This window comes from Manihot esculenta, chromosome 8 (assembly GCF_001659605.2).
Source record: "Manihot esculenta cultivar AM560-2 chromosome 8, M.esculenta_v8, whole genome shotgun sequence".
NCBI classification, from domain to species: Eukaryota; Viridiplantae; Streptophyta; class Magnoliopsida; order Malpighiales; family Euphorbiaceae; genus Manihot; species Manihot esculenta.
Window position 1 is genome coordinate 35,532,537 of NC_035168.2, and position 17,823 is coordinate 35,550,359.

The 17,823-nt window shown below is 36.6% G+C and overlaps 2 protein-coding genes and 1 non-coding gene across 3 annotated transcripts; all 3 read right to left on the reverse strand.

The window, feature by feature from the left end:
* Nucleotides 1–12,819: 12,819 nt before the first annotated feature.
* Nucleotides 12,820–14,280, reverse strand: LOC110621691 (putative invertase inhibitor). Its single transcript, XM_021765970.2, has one exon. It carries the CDS (start codon nucleotides 13,444–13,446, stop codon nucleotides 12,931–12,933), a length of 516 nt encoding a protein of 171 aa, XP_021621662.1. The 5' UTR covers nucleotides 13,447–14,280; the 3' UTR covers nucleotides 12,820–12,930.
* A 656-nt stretch (nucleotides 14,281–14,936) lies between these two features.
* On the reverse strand, nucleotides 14,937–16,834 carry LOC110621111 (60S ribosomal protein L18-2). The gene is made up of 5 exons (XM_021765186.2): nucleotides 16,718–16,834; nucleotides 16,523–16,612; nucleotides 16,310–16,438; nucleotides 16,009–16,191; nucleotides 14,937–15,262 (listed from the first exon to the last, which is right to left on the reverse strand). Exons 1-5 carry the CDS (start codon nucleotides 16,718–16,720, stop codon nucleotides 15,104–15,106), a joined length of 564 nt encoding a protein of 187 aa, XP_021620878.1. The 5' UTR covers nucleotides 16,721–16,834; the 3' UTR covers nucleotides 14,937–15,103.
* Nucleotides 15,710–15,793, reverse strand: LOC122724479. Its single transcript, XR_006351852.1, has one exon. It is a non-coding gene; the product is annotated as a small nucleolar RNA SNORD25 (small nucleolar RNA).
* Nucleotides 16,835–17,823: the final 989 nt, after the last annotated feature.

The following is a 17,823-nucleotide window of genomic DNA, read 5'->3' on the forward strand; positions in this document are numbered from 1 at the left end:
TCCATATCATATCATCATGTCATAACATATGAGGGCTAATGGATCATTCAACATTCATCCACATCAACAACATATTATGCAATGCAACATATTCGTGATTTCTAATGCAAGCATCCTAGAATATCACATGGCATCCGTGATGCATGAACATGCTCAAAACTGATTTATTTATTTATTTAAAAGCATAAGAGTCATTCCACTCACCTTTGGCTAGCTCTGACACTGACTGAAGCAGCTGACTCACTGCTGGGGTCCTCGGTTCCTCGGATCCGAACCTACACAGATGGACTCAAATGAGGGACCAAACAACTAGAACATAACTCTAAAAACATCCCCCCAAAACCCCCTAAAACATCTCAAAACATCCATGCAAGAACATGCAAAGGAAGGCTGGACAGGGCACTTTCGGCGGCAGGTTCGGCGGCCGAAAGTCCCTCCAGAGCCGAAAGTCAGGCAGGTTCGGCGGCACCTTCGGCGGCCGAAACTCCCAGACAGAGGCGAAACTCATGCATGTTCGGCGGCACTTTCGGCGGCCGAAACTCCCAGACAGAGACGAAAGTCTCTTTTCGAGGGCAAGCTTCGGCAGCCGAAGGCTGCCTCCACAAGGGGGTTCGGCGGCCGAAAGTCCCTTCGGCTGCCGAACCTGGTTTCTCCCAAAGGGCAGAAACTTGGTTCAAACATGCACAAATGCCTCCAAACTCCAACCAACATGCATTTAGCTCAACCAAAACATGCATACAAGCTCCTAGGGGTCTCAAACTATCTTAAACCCCAACTACAACACACATACACAAGCATTTGCAAGCCACATTGTTCATGAACATACATTTATACCCATAAACATAACTTTAACCTAAACATGCATTCTACCCCCATGAACTTCATAAAATTTACTTAAAACATAATGTAAGCTAGAGATCGACTCTTACCTCTTGAAGATCGAGAGTAGAGGCGACCAAACTTGGGGTTGGGAGAGATTTGAGTTCTTGAACCTCAAAGCTCCAAAACTTTGCTCAAAAGCTCAAATCTTCAAAACAAAGTTAAAACAAGTGAAAAACTTGAAAGATCTAGAGGAAAAACATCAAAGATCGGTGAGGGGCGGCGGAGAGCTCACCTTGGCCGAAAATGGGGAAAAGCTCACCCGTTTTCGGCTAAGGGACCCTTTTATAGTGGCTGTCCAGGCCATGTTCGGGGGCTGAATGTGCCTCCGCATGCATGCCATGTTCGGCGGCCGAACCTGGACTTCCCTCACTTATGCCTTCGGGGGCCTAAGGCTCACCCGAAACGCATGCATGTTCGGCGGCCGAACTTTGAGTTTCGGCGGCCGAACCTGAGCTTTCCTCCAAGGTTGTTTTTATTCAAAAACTAATTTCCTTTTTACTTAAAATCATCAAAAACATTAAAACATTTCATAAAAACATGGTCTTACCCCTTCTAGAGGTTTCTGACATTCGAGATTCCACCGGACGGTAGGAATTCCGATACCGGAGTCTAGCCGGGTATTACATCGAGACTTTTTGTAGAGTGCCTATAGCATTTTTAGGCTAACCTCTGGTTACCTCGAATGATCGCCAATCCTCTTGAAGCTGGTTGTAATACCCGGCTAATCTCCGGCGTCGAAATTCCCACTTTCTGACGAAAATCTCCATCGAAATCCGGAATCTCGAAGCTGGAATGTTTAGAAGGGTAAAATAGGGTTTTTATAAAGTGAATTTTGAGTTTTGGCTAGGCTTAAATGTTCGGCCACCGAACCTTAAGGTTCGGTCGCCAAAGTTGGTTCCTCCAGCCACCTATAAAAGGCCTCAAGCCCGAAAATCGAGAGAGTTTCTCCATCTTCGGGTAGGGGTAAGCCTTTTCTTTGTTCTTGATGCTCTTGCTGTTTTGTGCTTCCAATTTTTGAAGAATTCTCAAGCTTCCACCTTGTTGTTGAAGATTCGAATTGGAACTTCCATTTCTTGGCTTTAGAGACCTTCAGAAAGCTTTTTTTCCCTCTTCCTTCAAGTGGTTTTTGTTGAGTGTATCCCATCTTCTTCAAGAGGTAAGTTGATCCTTGCTTCTTCTATGTATTCTGAAGTTTTAAATCAAGTTTTTACAAGTTGTTGGGACATGCATGGGTGTTTATCCAAAAAGTTTAAGGTTTATGTTAGTTTTTGTGTGAAATATTTTCTCTTGAAAATTTGTGATTTGCATGTTGAGTTTAGAGCTGGTTTTAAGGTCCCAGTTGTGTGTTAGGTGGTTATGGTAGCTGATAGTTGTTGCATGCGAGTTTAGTTGTGTTTTAGAGGCTGAATGCTAGGGCAGAATCGGGTTCTGTCTAAACTAGAGAACCCAGGTTCAGCCACCGAACCTGTAGGCAGAGGCAGCCTTTTGGCCGCCTAAACTGCCCCCGAAAGTATTGACTTTTGGATCTGTGAAGGGTTTAGGCCACTGAACCTACCCTCGAAAGTTACTGACTTTCGGATCTGTGAGGGACTTTTGGCCGCCGAATCTGCCGCCGAAAGTCCCCTGCCCAGCCTTCCCCTGCTTGTTTTATATGCATGTTTTGGTATGTTTTAGGGGGTTCTTGGGGAGTTGTTTAGAGTCTTGTAAAAGTTATATTTTGTCTCTCATTTAAGTCCATTTGTGTAGGATCGGACTTGGAAGACCATAGAGGCCTGCAGTGAGATAACTGCGTCAGTTTTAGACGAGCATCAGCCAGAGGTGAGTAGAACTGAACTAATCTATTATTTTAAAGCAATCAAGCCTTTTAAGCATGCTCATGCATCACGAGTGCCATGTATATGTATTAAGTTGTTTGCATTAGAATTCACGAATATGATGCATTGCATAATTTACTGTTGTTGTGGATGGATGTTGGATGACCCACTAGCCCTCGAATATGATATATTATGATGTATACGGAAGTCCAAGTCGAGGCTCATTCTACACCCTTGGCAATATGTAAGAGAAAGTCCAGGTCGAGGCCCATTCTACACCCTTGGCACTATAGATTTATTATGTTATCTTATATTTAAGAGGAAGTCCTGAGGAGCACCCGTCGTGAGCCGGGCACTATTGGAATTTGTAGAGGGTTACTGGTGACAAATCCATCTTGATGTGAATTGTTTGTGTTGTGACGCATTTCATTTGATCATATGTTTATTGAAGTGTTTTTATGTTCTGCTCACTAGACTCTTGTAGCTTATCATTTTTCCCTAATCCCAGGTTTGCAGGGTCAAAGTTAGCTCGGGGAAGTAGGCTGAATTGCTGGTATAGCCTTTTGTAATAACATAGATGTGGACATATATTGTTTTATGGTTGTAGAATTATACTTTGCTCTAGTGTTTGTTCTTGTAATCCTTGTTAACATGATCCTTATGTAAAAGTTTTAATTATGAGTTATGTTCGAACTAAGCTTGAGCATTTGATGAGGGCTCTAGTATGGGTTTTATGTTTTCAGTTTTGATACATGCACAAGTCGAGCCTTGGTTCATGGAATGTTATGTTTTTGTTATATCGTGTGATCATGTATGAGATTTTATTAGATATAACAGGATGTACAGTAGGCTTGCTACGGATTCCGGCGATCTTAAGTCGATATAAACCCTAGCACCGGTAGCGGTCTGGATTCCGAGTCGTTACACTGGTAGCTTAAGACACATAGTACCCATATTAATAACTATATCATGGCAGTTTAGGACTGCGCGACCTAATATTGCATTGTATGTGAGCGGGATATCTACCACCGCGAACTCTGCATATAGCTCCTGCTTGTGCTTTTCACCATCCAGCACAAGAGGGAGATTGATGGTATCTAGTACTACCACGGTTTTGTCTCCTAATCCCATTAATAGATAAGAGACCTTGATAAGATTATTTTTAGCTAAGCCTAGCTTATTAAAAATATCTAAAGTGAGGAGATTAACAGAATTACCTGTATCCACCAAGACTCGCCTGACCTCATGCCTATTCAAACGGATGCTGATAACCATCAGGTCATTTTAAAAGAAGCCTATTGCTTACTCTACTTCCTGCTTTGCCTATGGTTCTTGCTCTACTGATATGACGTCTTCTGTGGCGCACTTATTTTTTCCCTTGCCATCACTGGGTCCTTCTGCAATTACATGAATAACTCTTATAGGTTCACTGTCAAGGGTGGTTTTAGGAGTTGTTACCTCGCATTCAGGTCTCCTCCCTTCTCTACTCTTTTTGGCAAACTTTCAAAGCGTGTCGTCCCTTCTTAACCTCTCAATCTCATCTTTTAAATGTCTGCACTCCTCCATTGTATGTCTGTGGTCTTCATGAAAGTGGCAATACTTGGTCCTGTCTTACCTTTCTACTTTCTTAAGGTTGAGCTTGGGAGGTCACCTGACCTCCTTGTCATTTTTTCTAATCCACATTAAAATACATGTTCGTGAGTTATTCAATAGAGTATAATTTTTATACTTACTTTAGTCATCCCTTATTCAGGAGACTGGGTAACTTTTGTGGTCTTCTTCATATCCTCGCCTCTTTAGCTTTTAATTTTGCTTTTGACTCATCCTGTTGTCCTCTCTCAACGCTTAGTTCTTTGTCATCCAGCCTAATGTACTTCTAGACTTTATCCATTAGCTGTTAGTACGTAGTGGCCGGATTCTTTGATTAGGGAATCTATGAACTTGATATTGCGTGTTCCTTTCTTTAACACTTCACATGCTATCTCATAATTTAATTTCTCTACCTATATTGCTTCTATATTAAATTGTGAGATAAAGCTCCTTAAAGACTTGCTCTCTCCTTGGAGGATCTTTCACCAGTCAAAAAAGAGTTTTTTAAGAGGTATAAGAGTAATAAACCTAGATTTAAATAATATAGCAAATTGTGTAAAGTTCTGAATTGAATATGGACTCAAATGTCAGTACTATTTTTGAGCCAAATCTGTGAGTATTGACGGAAACACTCGGCACAATACGAAATCGTTGACATCCTGAAGCTGCATTGTTGTCCTAAAGATCACCAGGTGACTTCTGAGATCTGTTGTTCCGTCATATTTGTCCAAACATAAAGTTTGAACTTAGTAGGAAATGCACCAAGATCTCTTCTAAAAGGGGCAAGACATCATCTAACCTATAATCCTTCCCCTACTCCTTCTAGTATCATTATATGGCCTGTATCAGCTTCCAATCGGCGTGCTTCGGAGTCTCATCCGACTATTCTTCATCCTTTAGCTTGGCCTTCCCTTTGGAGTGCGCTTGGATCGCTTCTGTCCGAGTTTATCAATGGAGGCATCCTCCCTTCCCCTGGGAGCCATAAATGAGGTCTCCTCCCCAGTCTTATACTGCCTGAGAGTGGCCTACAACCTTTTTATGTATTAAAGCATTTGCTCATTATTTGGATTGCTTAGATAGTCTCATTGATCATTTGTAATACTCGGCTAGACTCCGGTATCGAAATTCCTACCGTCCAGTGGAATCTCGGATTTCGGAAGCCTCTAGTAGGGTAGAAACATGTTTTCATAAAATGTTTTGATGTATTTCATGGTTTTAAGTAAAAAGGAAATGAGTTTTTGTATGAAAATAATCTTGGAGGAAGACTCAGGTTCGACCGCCGAACATGCATGCCTTCGGGAGCGCTTTTAGGCTCCCGAAAGCATAAGTGAGGGAAGTCCAGGTTCGGCCGCCGAACATGGCATGCATGCGGAGGCACGTTCGGCTCCCGAATGTGGCCTGGCCAGCCACCTATAAAGGGGTCCCTTAGCCGAAAACGGGCGAGCTTTTTTCCCATTTTCGGCCAAGGTAAGCTCTCCGCCGCCCCTCACCGATCTTGAGTTCCTTTCTTCAAATCTTTCACGATTTTCACAAGTTTTCACCTTGTTTTGAAGATTTTCGAGTATAAAGCAAGTTTTGGAGCTTTGAGGTTCAAGAAACTCAAATCTCTCCCATCTCCGAGCTAGGGTCGTTTTCCTCTCGATCTTCAAGAGGTAAGGGCCGATCTTGAGCTCACTTTATGTTTTAAACAAGTTATAAGTTGTTTCATGAAGTAGAAATGCATGTTTAGGTTGTTTTGAGTTTATGGGTTTAATGTATGTTTTTTAGCAATGTGGGTGCGTTTGATGTGTTGTAGTTGGGGTTAGGCTAGTTTGAGACCCCTATGAGCTTGTATGCTTGATTGTGTATGTTTTGAGTAAGTTGTATGCTTGATCTAAAAGGTTGGGAGGCAAATGTGCATGAGGAACCAAGTTTCTGCCCTTTGGCAGAAACCAGGTTCGGCAGCCGAAGGACTTTCGGCCGCCGAACCTGCCTGGAAGGCAAGCCTTTCGGCTGCCGAAGCTTGCCCCCGAAAGAGGACTTTCGTCTTTGGAGGGCAGTTTCGGCCGCCGAAAGTGCCGCCGAACATGCATGAGTTTCGTCTCTATTTGGGAGTTTCGGCCGCCGAAGGTGCAGCCGAACCTGCCTGACTTTCGGCTCTGGAGGGACTTTCGGCCGCCGAACCTGCCGCCGAAAGTGTCCTGTCCAGCCCTCCTTTGCATGTTTTTCTATGGTTGTTTCATGATGTTCTAGGGGGTTTTTGGGGAGTAGTTTAGAGTTATGTTCATGTATATTTGGTCCCTCATTTGAGTCCACCTGTGTAGGTTCGGACCCGAGGAACCGAGGACCCCAGCAGTGAGTCAGCTGCTCCAGTGTCTGGTCAGAGCTATCCAGAGGTGAGTGGAATAACTCATTACGTTTCTAAAAGTAAATAATGGACATTTTAGCATGATTCACGCATCATTATGCCATGAGATATACTAGGTTGTTTGCATTAGAATTCACGAATATGTTGCATTGCATATTTTATTGTTGATGTGGATGAACGTTGGATGATCCATAGCCCTCTACCTATGATGTGACGATATGATACGTACGGTATGGAATGTAAGACCAGTGAGACCCATTCTACGTTCGCTGGCACTATGTAAGAGAAAGACCAGGACCCATTCTACGTTCTGGTACATTGGAATGATTATGTTATGCTATGTAAGAGAAAGACCAGGACCCATTCTACGTTCTGGCACTATTGGATGTGTAGAGGGCTATTGGTGACAAGTTCATCCTTGATGTGATTAGCTGTGATGTGATGCATTTCATGTTATCATATGTTTTAAATGTTTTATTATTATGCTCACTAGGCTCTAGTAGCTCACCCCTCTCCCTAATCCCCCAGGTTTGCAAGTACAGGGTAGACCAGGAGGTCAGCAAGAGTAATGAAGTCATGTGTATGTAATAGATAGAGTGTGGACATGATAAATTGTAAAATGATGTAAAGTTATGAATAGTAATGTATGTAATGATATTGAGGATTAGAGATTGTGCTTGACCCAATGTGTAAGGTATCCCCTTTTATACATGATCTTAGATGTTTTGTGATGTTCATGTAAACCAACTCAACGTATGTTATATCGCCCTTTGGGGCACTTATGAGATCCCACAGAGGGGTCAATGTTTATGATTATAACTAAGTATAGTGCATGTACAGGTTGAGTTTGGTAAAAGAATGAAAGGATGAATGTATGAAAGCTAAAGTTTTAAAATTTTTATGTATGGTGTGGATCATGTATAGGATTAAACAGGTTTACAGGTTATATGTCAGGCTTGCTACGGGTCCCGGCGGCCTTAAGCCGACCTGGATCCTAGCGCCGGTAGCGGTCCGATTTTCGGGTCGTTACATCATTGATGGGGTATTTTGTCCACAACCCATAGTGGAGAAAATGATTACACCATTATTAATAGCAGCTCATGAATTGTCAGCAATTTTAGAGAATAGAAAAGGGAATAAGATTTCAGTTTTTATTCTAAATGAACAAAGAAAATTCAATGGATTTTTCAGCAACGGAACCAAATGATGTGGTTGAAATGAAACTATGCCGCAATTGGCCAATCTGCAAGAAAAAAAAAGTGAGATGGTTGGCGCCTACGGCAGCCACTCCAACGCTCAAGTCAGTAAACTAGAAAAAGGACAAATGTAAAAAATTGCTTAGAACTCAAGAGTAGTTGTTCAAGAATTGTGTACCTTGGTCTCTATGATCATTAACTTTTATATTGTAAGAAAATAGAGTTAATTATGAGTTAATTATCGTATCTCCTAAAAATTCAGTTGGTACCGACTAATTGATCGAGAATCCTATGATTATAGGTATAATGAGGATCTATTAGATTACGTTCTCTAATGGTAACTTTCCATGGAGTCTCACCGTATAGTTGAGAATGCGAGTTTTGATGAAAAATTAGGATCTACGGGTACCGACTAATTGATCTAGAATCCTATGATTATAGGTATAATGAGGATCTATTAGATTACGTTCACTAATGATAACTTTTCATGGAGTCTCACCGTATAGTTGAGAAGGCGAGTTTTGATGAAAAATTAGGATCTACGGTGTTTAGATTTTCTTTTCCGTCAATGGAACCGAATATTATCTGATCAAACTCTTGCCATTTGATTTTCAAGTGTCAGCTCATGACTTATTTTGAACTATTACTGTACTATATTATTATCTTTTTTTTACTATTAATATAGCATATAATTAGGGGTGTAAACGAACCGAACCGAGCCGAGCCGAGTTTTGAAGAGCTCAAGCTTGGTTCGTTAAAATTTTTTCAAGCTCGAGCCGAATTCGAGCTTTACTCATATCGAACTCGAGCCGAGTATTAAGAAGCTCAAGCTTGGCTCGTTTAGCAAACAAGCTTAGACGAGTCGAGTTTTTATCGAGCTGAGTCGAGCTTTAATCGAGCTGAGTCTCGAATAGTTCACGAGTAATTTAATTTATTTACATGTATAATGAGTTTTAGTTTAAAACTAATAAGTTTAAAACTAAAATAATTTTAGTTAAATAAGTATATCTACAAATTAGTATGTAAACTTATAAAGATGAGTTTTTAAATCTCAATGATCCAAATATATGCAAGTTTAAGAGTGTAACTAAACTATATAGAGCTGAATTTTAAAAAATTTAGATTTGGCTCATTAAAGTATATGCAGGGTTTGAGTTTATTTCTCTTATGATAGTAATTTCAGTTTGCTTAACGAGATTGTTCACGAGCCTATTCGCGAGCCTGTTCATGAACTCAAAAATGAGCCGAACTCACGAGACTTAACGAGTCGAATACTATGGAACTCAAACTTGGCTCGTTTACCAAACGAGCCTAAAAATTAAGCTCGAACTTGGCTCGTTTAGAAATCAAGTCGAGCTCGGTCGAGTTTTTATCGAATCGCAACTCGAATAGCTTACGAACGGTTTAGGTCATTTACACCTCTACATATGATGGATAGTAATTTTGTTAAACATGTAGACACAATTTCAAGTTCTTTCGCAATTTAGTTATTTTAGGGCTTTTTGCTTTGAATTAAAAAAAATTATTTGACAATTTAAATTTATAATAAATTTATTTGTCAAAAAGGAGGTTGACCTTGTACGTGGGGATCAGATCCACTCCTAATGTGTTCGTAAAATGTATGATGAAAATTTTAAAAACAAAAAAAATGTCGGCGGGCAAACCAACCTCTGCCAACCAGCATTTAAATTTTTTTTTTTTAATTATAAATCTTGGCGTCTGTATGAGTGGCGTAAGGCCAAAACATCTACTTTTTTATTTTTTAATTATTAATATAATATAATAATATATTTATATCATATTAATTTAATAATATTATTTATATTATAATTTTATAATAATAAATATTTTTCATAATTTTAATATATTAATATTTAATATATTTTATTATTAATATTTAACTAAAAAAATTATTAGTATTATATAATTTTAATATTATAAAATTAATATTATATTATGATTAGTTACAATTAAATATATAGAACTGTATTGAGACTAATTTAATGAAATATAAATTTAATTTTATAATTTTAAATATTTATATTAATTAATATATTTATTTATTTAAAAATTATAAATAATTAATAGTTACATATACATCTAATTACAATATAATATTATCTCATAATCTTAAATATTAAAATATTTTATATATTAATATTTAATATATTTTATTATTAATATTTAAATAATAAATATTATTATACTATATAATTTTATTGTCATAAAATTAATATTATTTTATAATTAGACGTATATTAATATATGAGAGCAACTCAATAAAATAAAATATAAATTTAATTTTATAATTTTAAATATTTATATTAATTAATTAATTAAGTAATTTATTTCTCTTTAATGAATTTAAATAAAATCTTGTACACACTTAATACCAAAATAATATTATAATTCAAAATATTTTTTATATAATTTTTTTATTAACTTTTTAATAATATTATATATTAAAAATATATAAAATATAATAATTCCATATCAATGAACTTTTAATCGTTACTATTTAATTATAGTGTTATTATACTAACATATTCAAATAAAAAATATATTTATAAAAATAATTAAAAATATTTATTATTATAAAAGATTATATAATAAACAATATTATCAAATTAATATGATATAAATATATTATTATAATATATTAATAATTAAAAAAATCTATTCCTCATGCCACTCGCTAGGTTTAAAATTTTTTTAAATATTTAAAGCGTCATCTAACCCGCTAAATCTCCCTTTGAAAAATAAATTTAAATAAAACCTAATCCTTTAGTTGAACAGGAACTTCCGCGTCTGAACAAACTGTGTGTGCTATATTAGTAAGGGATGAAGAGGGGTCCAAAAACCTATTTTCTATGTCAACAAGGTAAGAAAACCATGCAGACTCGAGACCTCAGGATGAATGCTAGCCTGATACGCGAAAATCAGGCTATACTGTCTCATCTGCCGATCTCTCCGGCCTTAGCTTACTTCGTAGCCGAATGCTCCTTCAAATCAAAACCAAAAAGCCAGATATTCTAAGAGTAGCATTTACGGTGGAATTCCAAGCTGGTCATTTAGTTTCAAGTTAGTTGCCACCCTCCTTTCCAAATCTTGTTATTTGTTATTGAAGAGCCCATTGAGGCATCTCTAGAACACATTGCAAGCGTTGTCTTTAAATTGGTGAAGTCTTAATTCCCTCGTTATTTCAATGCAATTTTTGAATAATTGCTTTAGCTTTAATATTGGTTGAGTTGCCTTTGAAGTGTTCTAAGCAAGTGCACTGCACTATGAGTATTAGCCATTTATGCCCAATGTCCCTTAAAGGTCCTCAACATCCAAATTCCCTTTTCACGTCTTGCGTAAATTCAGACCACCACTCACTCTGAAGCCCATGCAAAACCCCCCGCGAGGTAATACCCAATTCGCCGTTCATTCATTTCATTTACCTTCCGCAGAGCCTTTGTTTCAAAATTATATGCACCTCTTGTTTCCTCTTTGTAGGTTGATTTTCTTTTTATACAGTGAGTTCATAGGAATTATATCTTATAGAATCAAGTATCACGGTGTTATTTATTTACGGACCAACAAATGGGTATTCATATATATGAATTATCGTTTTGGTTGTTTCCGCAGGAATTTAAGTGGACGGAGAATAGCTTATAATGCATTTGACAAAAGTTACGACCGGGAAAATGAAGGTCACTTTAGAGGAACTGAACTCCTGCATTTGATGGACGAATTCTCAAACATATCTGTGGCTTTTGTAAAGAGGAATAAGTATATTTTGTATAGGATTGTTTGTAATTCTTTTCATGCTTTTGTCATTAAAATCTTTATATAAAATATATGTTTAACCAAAACCTTTCATTTTGAATTTCTGTTTGAATTCTGGGTCTTTTGAAGAATGCAAAAAGCTTCACGGAAAGATTGTGAAGGCGAGCTTCAATAGAGAAAGAGTTTTGTGCGATGAGCTTATTGATTTTTATCTTGCGGAAGGCGATTTAGATTGTGTAGTTCAGGTTTTTGATGATATGCCTACTAGAAGTATGATTACTTGGCATAAGGTATTATCTGGTCTTATTGCGAATAAAATGAGCGACAGAGTATTGTCTCGCTTTTCGCAAATGGTAGAGGAAAATGTAAATCCAAGTGAAGTTACATTTGGAAGGGAATTAAATGCTGAGAACATTTCAAAGCCAAGTGCAATGCCAGTAAGTGCATAAGTGCAGCACTGCATGGCACTGCACTTGCTGTGCAGCAAGTACAACTGCACGAGTGCACCACTGCAGTCAGCAAGTGCCTGCACGAGTGCTGCACTGCAGTCAGCAAGTGCAGTGTTGCACTTGCTGTGCAGCAAGTGCACTGCTGCACTTGTTGCTGCTGGGCACTTGCTGCACAAAATCTGATGGCTTCACCTACGTTATTTTGCTCGTATACATGGATGGTTTTTGTCTCCTAACACTAATGTGTTTTTGGTCTTCAGACAGGAAAGTTGGAAAAACTTATCTTAGTGCAATACTATTCACTAACATTAACCCGGTAAGTCCTTGTCCACCAATTGTGGCATTCATCCTTCTTTCACATGCCATATTGATTTTTTTTTTTTTTTCTATTTTCAGATCAACAGAACGGAGTATACCAGCTTTTTATTTCAACAAGCTTTTTATTTAAATATTATTATAAAAAATATATTTTATATTAACTTAATAATTTGTATAAACGATTTTAGATAATGAGTACCCTATATAAAAAAATTTGAACCTGAACCAATTACGGGGTCGGTTGAGTTGGGGACCTGAAAATATTCGGTCCCTTGCTATCTGATATCCTTTCTACTTGAACCTTTGTCCATTTTTCTTCATGGAGATGTGCTCCAATGTTTTTGGATCACACATGTTCCGACCATGTTTGTTTGTTTTTTTTTTATTAATTTCTTTTTAGACATGAATCTCATCAGAGAAGGGGAAAATAAGATGCATAAGAACTTGTTCCATCTAAACTAAACAAGAAATTATAAAGAATTTGCCATTTTATTTCCTCTTGATGCTATCCTTCTCTTACATATAAAGATCTTGATATACATATGCATAGATTAGAAAATTGGTTAATTTTTAGCTGCCTGATTGGTTATTGCTAAAGACACACTGCAAAGCTGGCCAAACCTTTTGTTCATATCTGTTAATGGAGACACAGCCCCTTGCTTGCCCTTGAATCCATCCTCACATGACTGTGCAACAGTCATAGCAGCAGACACCCATGTATTAACATCATTGAAAGCTTTAGTATCCAATGCAACCATGGAGTCCTCAAGCTGATCAATGGCATCTTGGTACACAGTTGAGCAATCTGTGAGGCATTGCTTCACGAATTCATCTGAATTTGTAGTAAGCAACTGGGTAATGCGCTTGTGTATTTCACCTCCATTTAATGATGTCATTTTTAGTGCAAATTTGGCTAAGCTCTGCGCATCTTTTACATCAGTTTTTGGAGCTGTGGCTAGAGCAGATTTGCAGAGGTCTTTGTACAAGGTTTGATCACAAGTTGTGGTTACCAAATCTGGGGCTTGGTGAGAAGGATTGGCGAGAACAAGGATGAAAAAGAAGAAGATAGAGTAAGACATAATGGGTTACAAATGTTTCTTCTCCTTTTTCTTCCTTGTTTTTATTACTTTTGTTATAAAAGTAATAAGATGGCCTGTTGTTTTAGGTTTTGGAATGGGTTTATATAGAAGACTTCTCATCTATGAGAGAAGATCTTGACCAATGAAATCTGTGTGTAAAATTAGCCACAAAATGGTAACATGATTTTTTAGTCCTAACATTTAGCCTAAGTAAATGCTTGTTTAACGGCTCTAAGAAGAAGCATTTATAGCCAAGTTAGTTCTTGACTTAGTTTGCTGGAGAATAATGAAATGATTTTATCTCTTGAATAAATGTCTCTTCTTATGGCTTGAGCTCTCGTCTATACTAAAAGAAAAAAAAAATCTAATTATAAACTAAGGGTACTTGTTTTAGTTTAATTATTTAATACAATTAATAATTGGTAGGCCAATTTATACTTATTTCTATCAAATTTTTTATGGCTATAGCTATATATATATTAAAAGAAAAAAAATGATATTTTTATCTTAAAATAACAGCAGTAATTTGAGTCTTATCAGCTTAACAGTAATTGTTTAATGCTTTTATCAAACGGCATGGAGTAACAATTGGACTGCCAGCAAGATAACCTTTCATCTACCGTACGCACCTAGGGAAGCATAGAAACCCAAAGAAAAAGGTTTTATTTCCAATATCAGAATCCCAAAATCAAGAAAGTCAAGTAATTATTTACGGTTGATAATGATCGCTACGAGGAGTTGAACCCAGTTCCCCCAGGTAACATATGCGATTATAAGTACATTATGACTTAATTTACCGATAATCACTTAGTCCCCAAATTTTCAGGTTTTTGAAAATTTTTTTTTTTTTTCAAAGGTTTTTGAAAATTTACTGATTCATCCCTGCTTAGATTTCATTAAGCATCAAATACACATCATGGCTTTCCTTTTAAATAGAATCCTTAATATTTTAAACAAATTGCTATGAAGTGTTTCATATTTCATTATTATAAATTATTTAGTTTTGTGACGATAAAAATAATAACAGAATCACTAATTGATTACATTTTAAATTAATAAGAGTTAAAGAAGTGAATTAGTAAATTTTTTACTTAGCCCTTCCTTTTTATATTAGGGATGCTGAGACGGTGTATACGACTCCAGGGACGAAGGATTATGTCCAGCTGTTAACATACCACCCCAGCCCCTGGGACGAAGAAATATGTGCACAAGTTGATTCAGGCATTATTTTTTGTGGGTGGATGTTTGTCGTCGCGGAAGGAGTTGGCCGCTTTATTAACGAGGCAGAGTAGAAGACAACTCCTAACTTTTAAGAATTTATTGGGAAATATTGATTGGATTCATTCCGGTGAGATTGAACTAAGCGGAGATACAAGTCTACTAATTCCAGGTCTTAAAAAACAAGCACAAATTTCTGGCCACATTGTCACTGAATTCCAGATAAGTATCTAATAAACAAGATTTTATATCTCAAACATTAAACACCAAGATGTGAAAGTTAAGTATGATTGCCAAGCGTAAAACAATTCATGCTGGTAACTGATAATTCAAAGGGAAATAAAACAAGCAAGTTCCAGAGGAAACTAAAGTCTAACAAAATTTGGACACAATAGTCAGAAATAAAACAACTGTCTCACAATTTAGGATTAAAAACGACTCAAACCCTAAATCCCCTGCTGTTCCTCCTTCCTCTAGCTCTCTCATACTTCCTTCCCTTTGATCGTACATATGGTTTGGTATGGCTGTGTGGCACACCAGGAGCTGGGCCAAAATGTTTCACAGCTTCACGAGCATTCTTTGGACCTCTAAGGAGAACCTATAACAAAGGTTCATTGTCATAATTCATCCAGCAGAAATACAAAGGTAGTCAAAATGGAGGCAATAAGATGCTTAGTTGCTAACAGAAGAGGATGATAATAAAGAGAAAAATAAAAGCAAAAATTCATTGTCATGTAGGTATATGCAAAATATGACACCCTATCATATTTTTCACAATGCGGGAGAGAAAAAATTTGCAACCCTCAATTTATAGAATTCTCAATAATCTAAAAGCCATTTCAAGGAAACTTCAATCACCATTTCTCTAAAGAAGAAACATGGGACAAATTACTATACAGCTTCCCAAGGATCAGGAAGCCAACAAAAAAAATTTAAGAATGATTATTGGTAACCATATCATACAACATGATCAGCTTGACACCAGATCATCAGCCACGGCACCAGTACAGTAACATACATGAACACTGATAGTCGAATTACTATTGAGGGCACAGTCCCTTAGATGTTCATAAAAAATTGCGATCATCACCACAAATCATTACAGGACTGTATACTCATCATTGCTCAATAGTCTTCCATCCAGAAGAACCACCCAATTTTTAGTTTTTATTTTTTCAGAAAACTGTGTTTATGTGATATAATATAGGTGTTTCCAGGCAACGCAAACAAGACCAACAAAATTCAAATAGCATTCAAAGATCTAAAATAAACCCAACAAATCTAACAATAAAAAAATACATATGTTTCCAAAAGCATATAAGAAGAAAGAAAAGGAGCGCATACCGTGTTCTGTCCCAAAGGAGCTCTCAAAGCAAGCTGGTCAAATGTCAGGCACTCTCCGCCAGCCTTCTCAATCCTAGCTCTGGCTGTCTCTGTAAACCTCAAAGCAGTAACCTTCAATGCTGGAACCTCATAAACCCTGATATCGTCAGTCACTGTCCCAACAACCACTGCAATCTTATTCTCCTATATATTATAAAAGGAAACCAAACAATTTAAGTGTCACATCTAAAACGCAATCAGATCCTAAAGTGAAGTGTACATGGATTTATAGACTAATATTGAACGAAGACAAAAAGCTAACCTTTCCTTTCATGAAGGTGATAAGCCTAGACAGAGAAAGTGGGGGTTTGTTCACTTTGCTCATGAAGAGCCTCTTCAAGATCACCGCGTTGAACTTACTTCCGGTTCTCCTTACCAGAAAGCGGTAGAGCTGATCAATAAACGCGCAACCAATCAATCACAAACAGGATTTAAAAAATCATTATTCCCGTACAAAGAAGTGTTAAATGTGTACCTTGACGAGAAGCTTGAGGTAGATATCATCGGATTTGGGGGCTGTCCGCTTGGTCTTCTTGCTCTTACCTCCTGCTTTCAGATCGATCCCCTGAGAAAAAAAAAATTCACATCAAATTTCAATGCAGAGCACGAGAAAGCAACAAATTCAATACATAGATAACTGTCGAGAGGAAGAATAAGAAGAGAATGGTACCATTGCTGCTAAAGTCTGGTGGAGCTCCTAGTCGCTGCTGCCGCTGCTGCTGGGGGAGTATATGTTGACAAAAATGAGGCTAGGGTTTTGAAGGGCTTTTATAAGTGGAATCGCGAATGTCTATGCTCTTCATGGATACGCATGAATCTATAAATTTTAAATGTGATTGGGCCTAATCGGAGGCCCGAAAATAAGCCCACGTTTCTCAAGTGATGGGCTTCCAACTCAGACTTTCAGGTTCAGCCCCAAAGGATGATGGATCGTTTTTTCTTTCACCCTAATGGGCCTCTGATTTCCTCCGCAAGCCAGGCTAGCCCTAGAATATATTAGCATTAAGGAATTATTTCAAATACTAATCGGAGCTGTTTTTTTTTTTAATGAGCGCAATATTATATATTTTGAGATTTTTAAATAAAAAAAAGTATTTTCATGTTATATTTTTATATGATATTTCATTTTTTATATAATATTATATATCTTATTTAGATTCTATTTGTTTCAAAATATATTTTTAAAAAAATACTTATTTTTTAAATTAAAATTAAATTTTTTTATTTATTTAATTTAAATTTAAAAATAAAATATAGCAACAAATTTATATAAATAATGTGTTAATAAAATTTTTAAAAGTGTAAAAAAAGATTTTACTTTTAAAAATAATAAAATAATTAATTTTTTTATGAAAAAATATTTTTTATTTACTAATTTTTTTAAGTGCCTTAAAATAAAAGTACTTTTAAAAAAATATTTTATTGAAAAATAGTTGACGTAAAATTAAGGGAGTTTTAGTATTTAAATTTGATGAATTCAATCTCTAAATAAATGTTTCATATTCTTTGTAAAAAAAACAAATGTTTCATATTCAGCTTTATTTCAGCTTTATTTTGACTAATAAAGCCGCCAACAGCGCTGACGTGCCCATATTTTTTTTTTTCCTATGGCTGCTTTACTTAAGAAGTGTATGGATATCGCCAAACTTATAAACAATTTCGCTGCTGCTATATATTAATTAATATGTCGTTTTGGCATGGTTGTTTCTCTATCATGGTCAAATTAAATTAAAAATTTAAAAATAAAAAAAATCTTGACTCACCCAAACACGGTGC

What these genes read in the sequence shown, in the direction of transcription:
- LOC110621691 (XM_021765970.2), bottom strand. Translation starts at nt 13,446, where the DNA reads ATGTCTTACTCTATCTTCTTCTTTTTCATCCTTGTTCTCGCCAATCCT.
- LOC110621111 (XM_021765186.2), bottom strand. An exon ending in ACCTCAAGCTTCTCGTCAAG is followed by an intron (nt 16,439 to 16,522) that starts GTACACATTTAA and finishes TTTATTGATCAG; the next exon opens with CTCTACCGCTTTCTGGTAAG. An exon ending in CTCCTTTGGGACAGAACACG is followed by an intron (nt 15,263 to 16,008) that starts GTATGCGCTCCT and finishes CCTTTGTTATAG; the next exon opens with GTTCTCCTTAGAGGTCCAAA.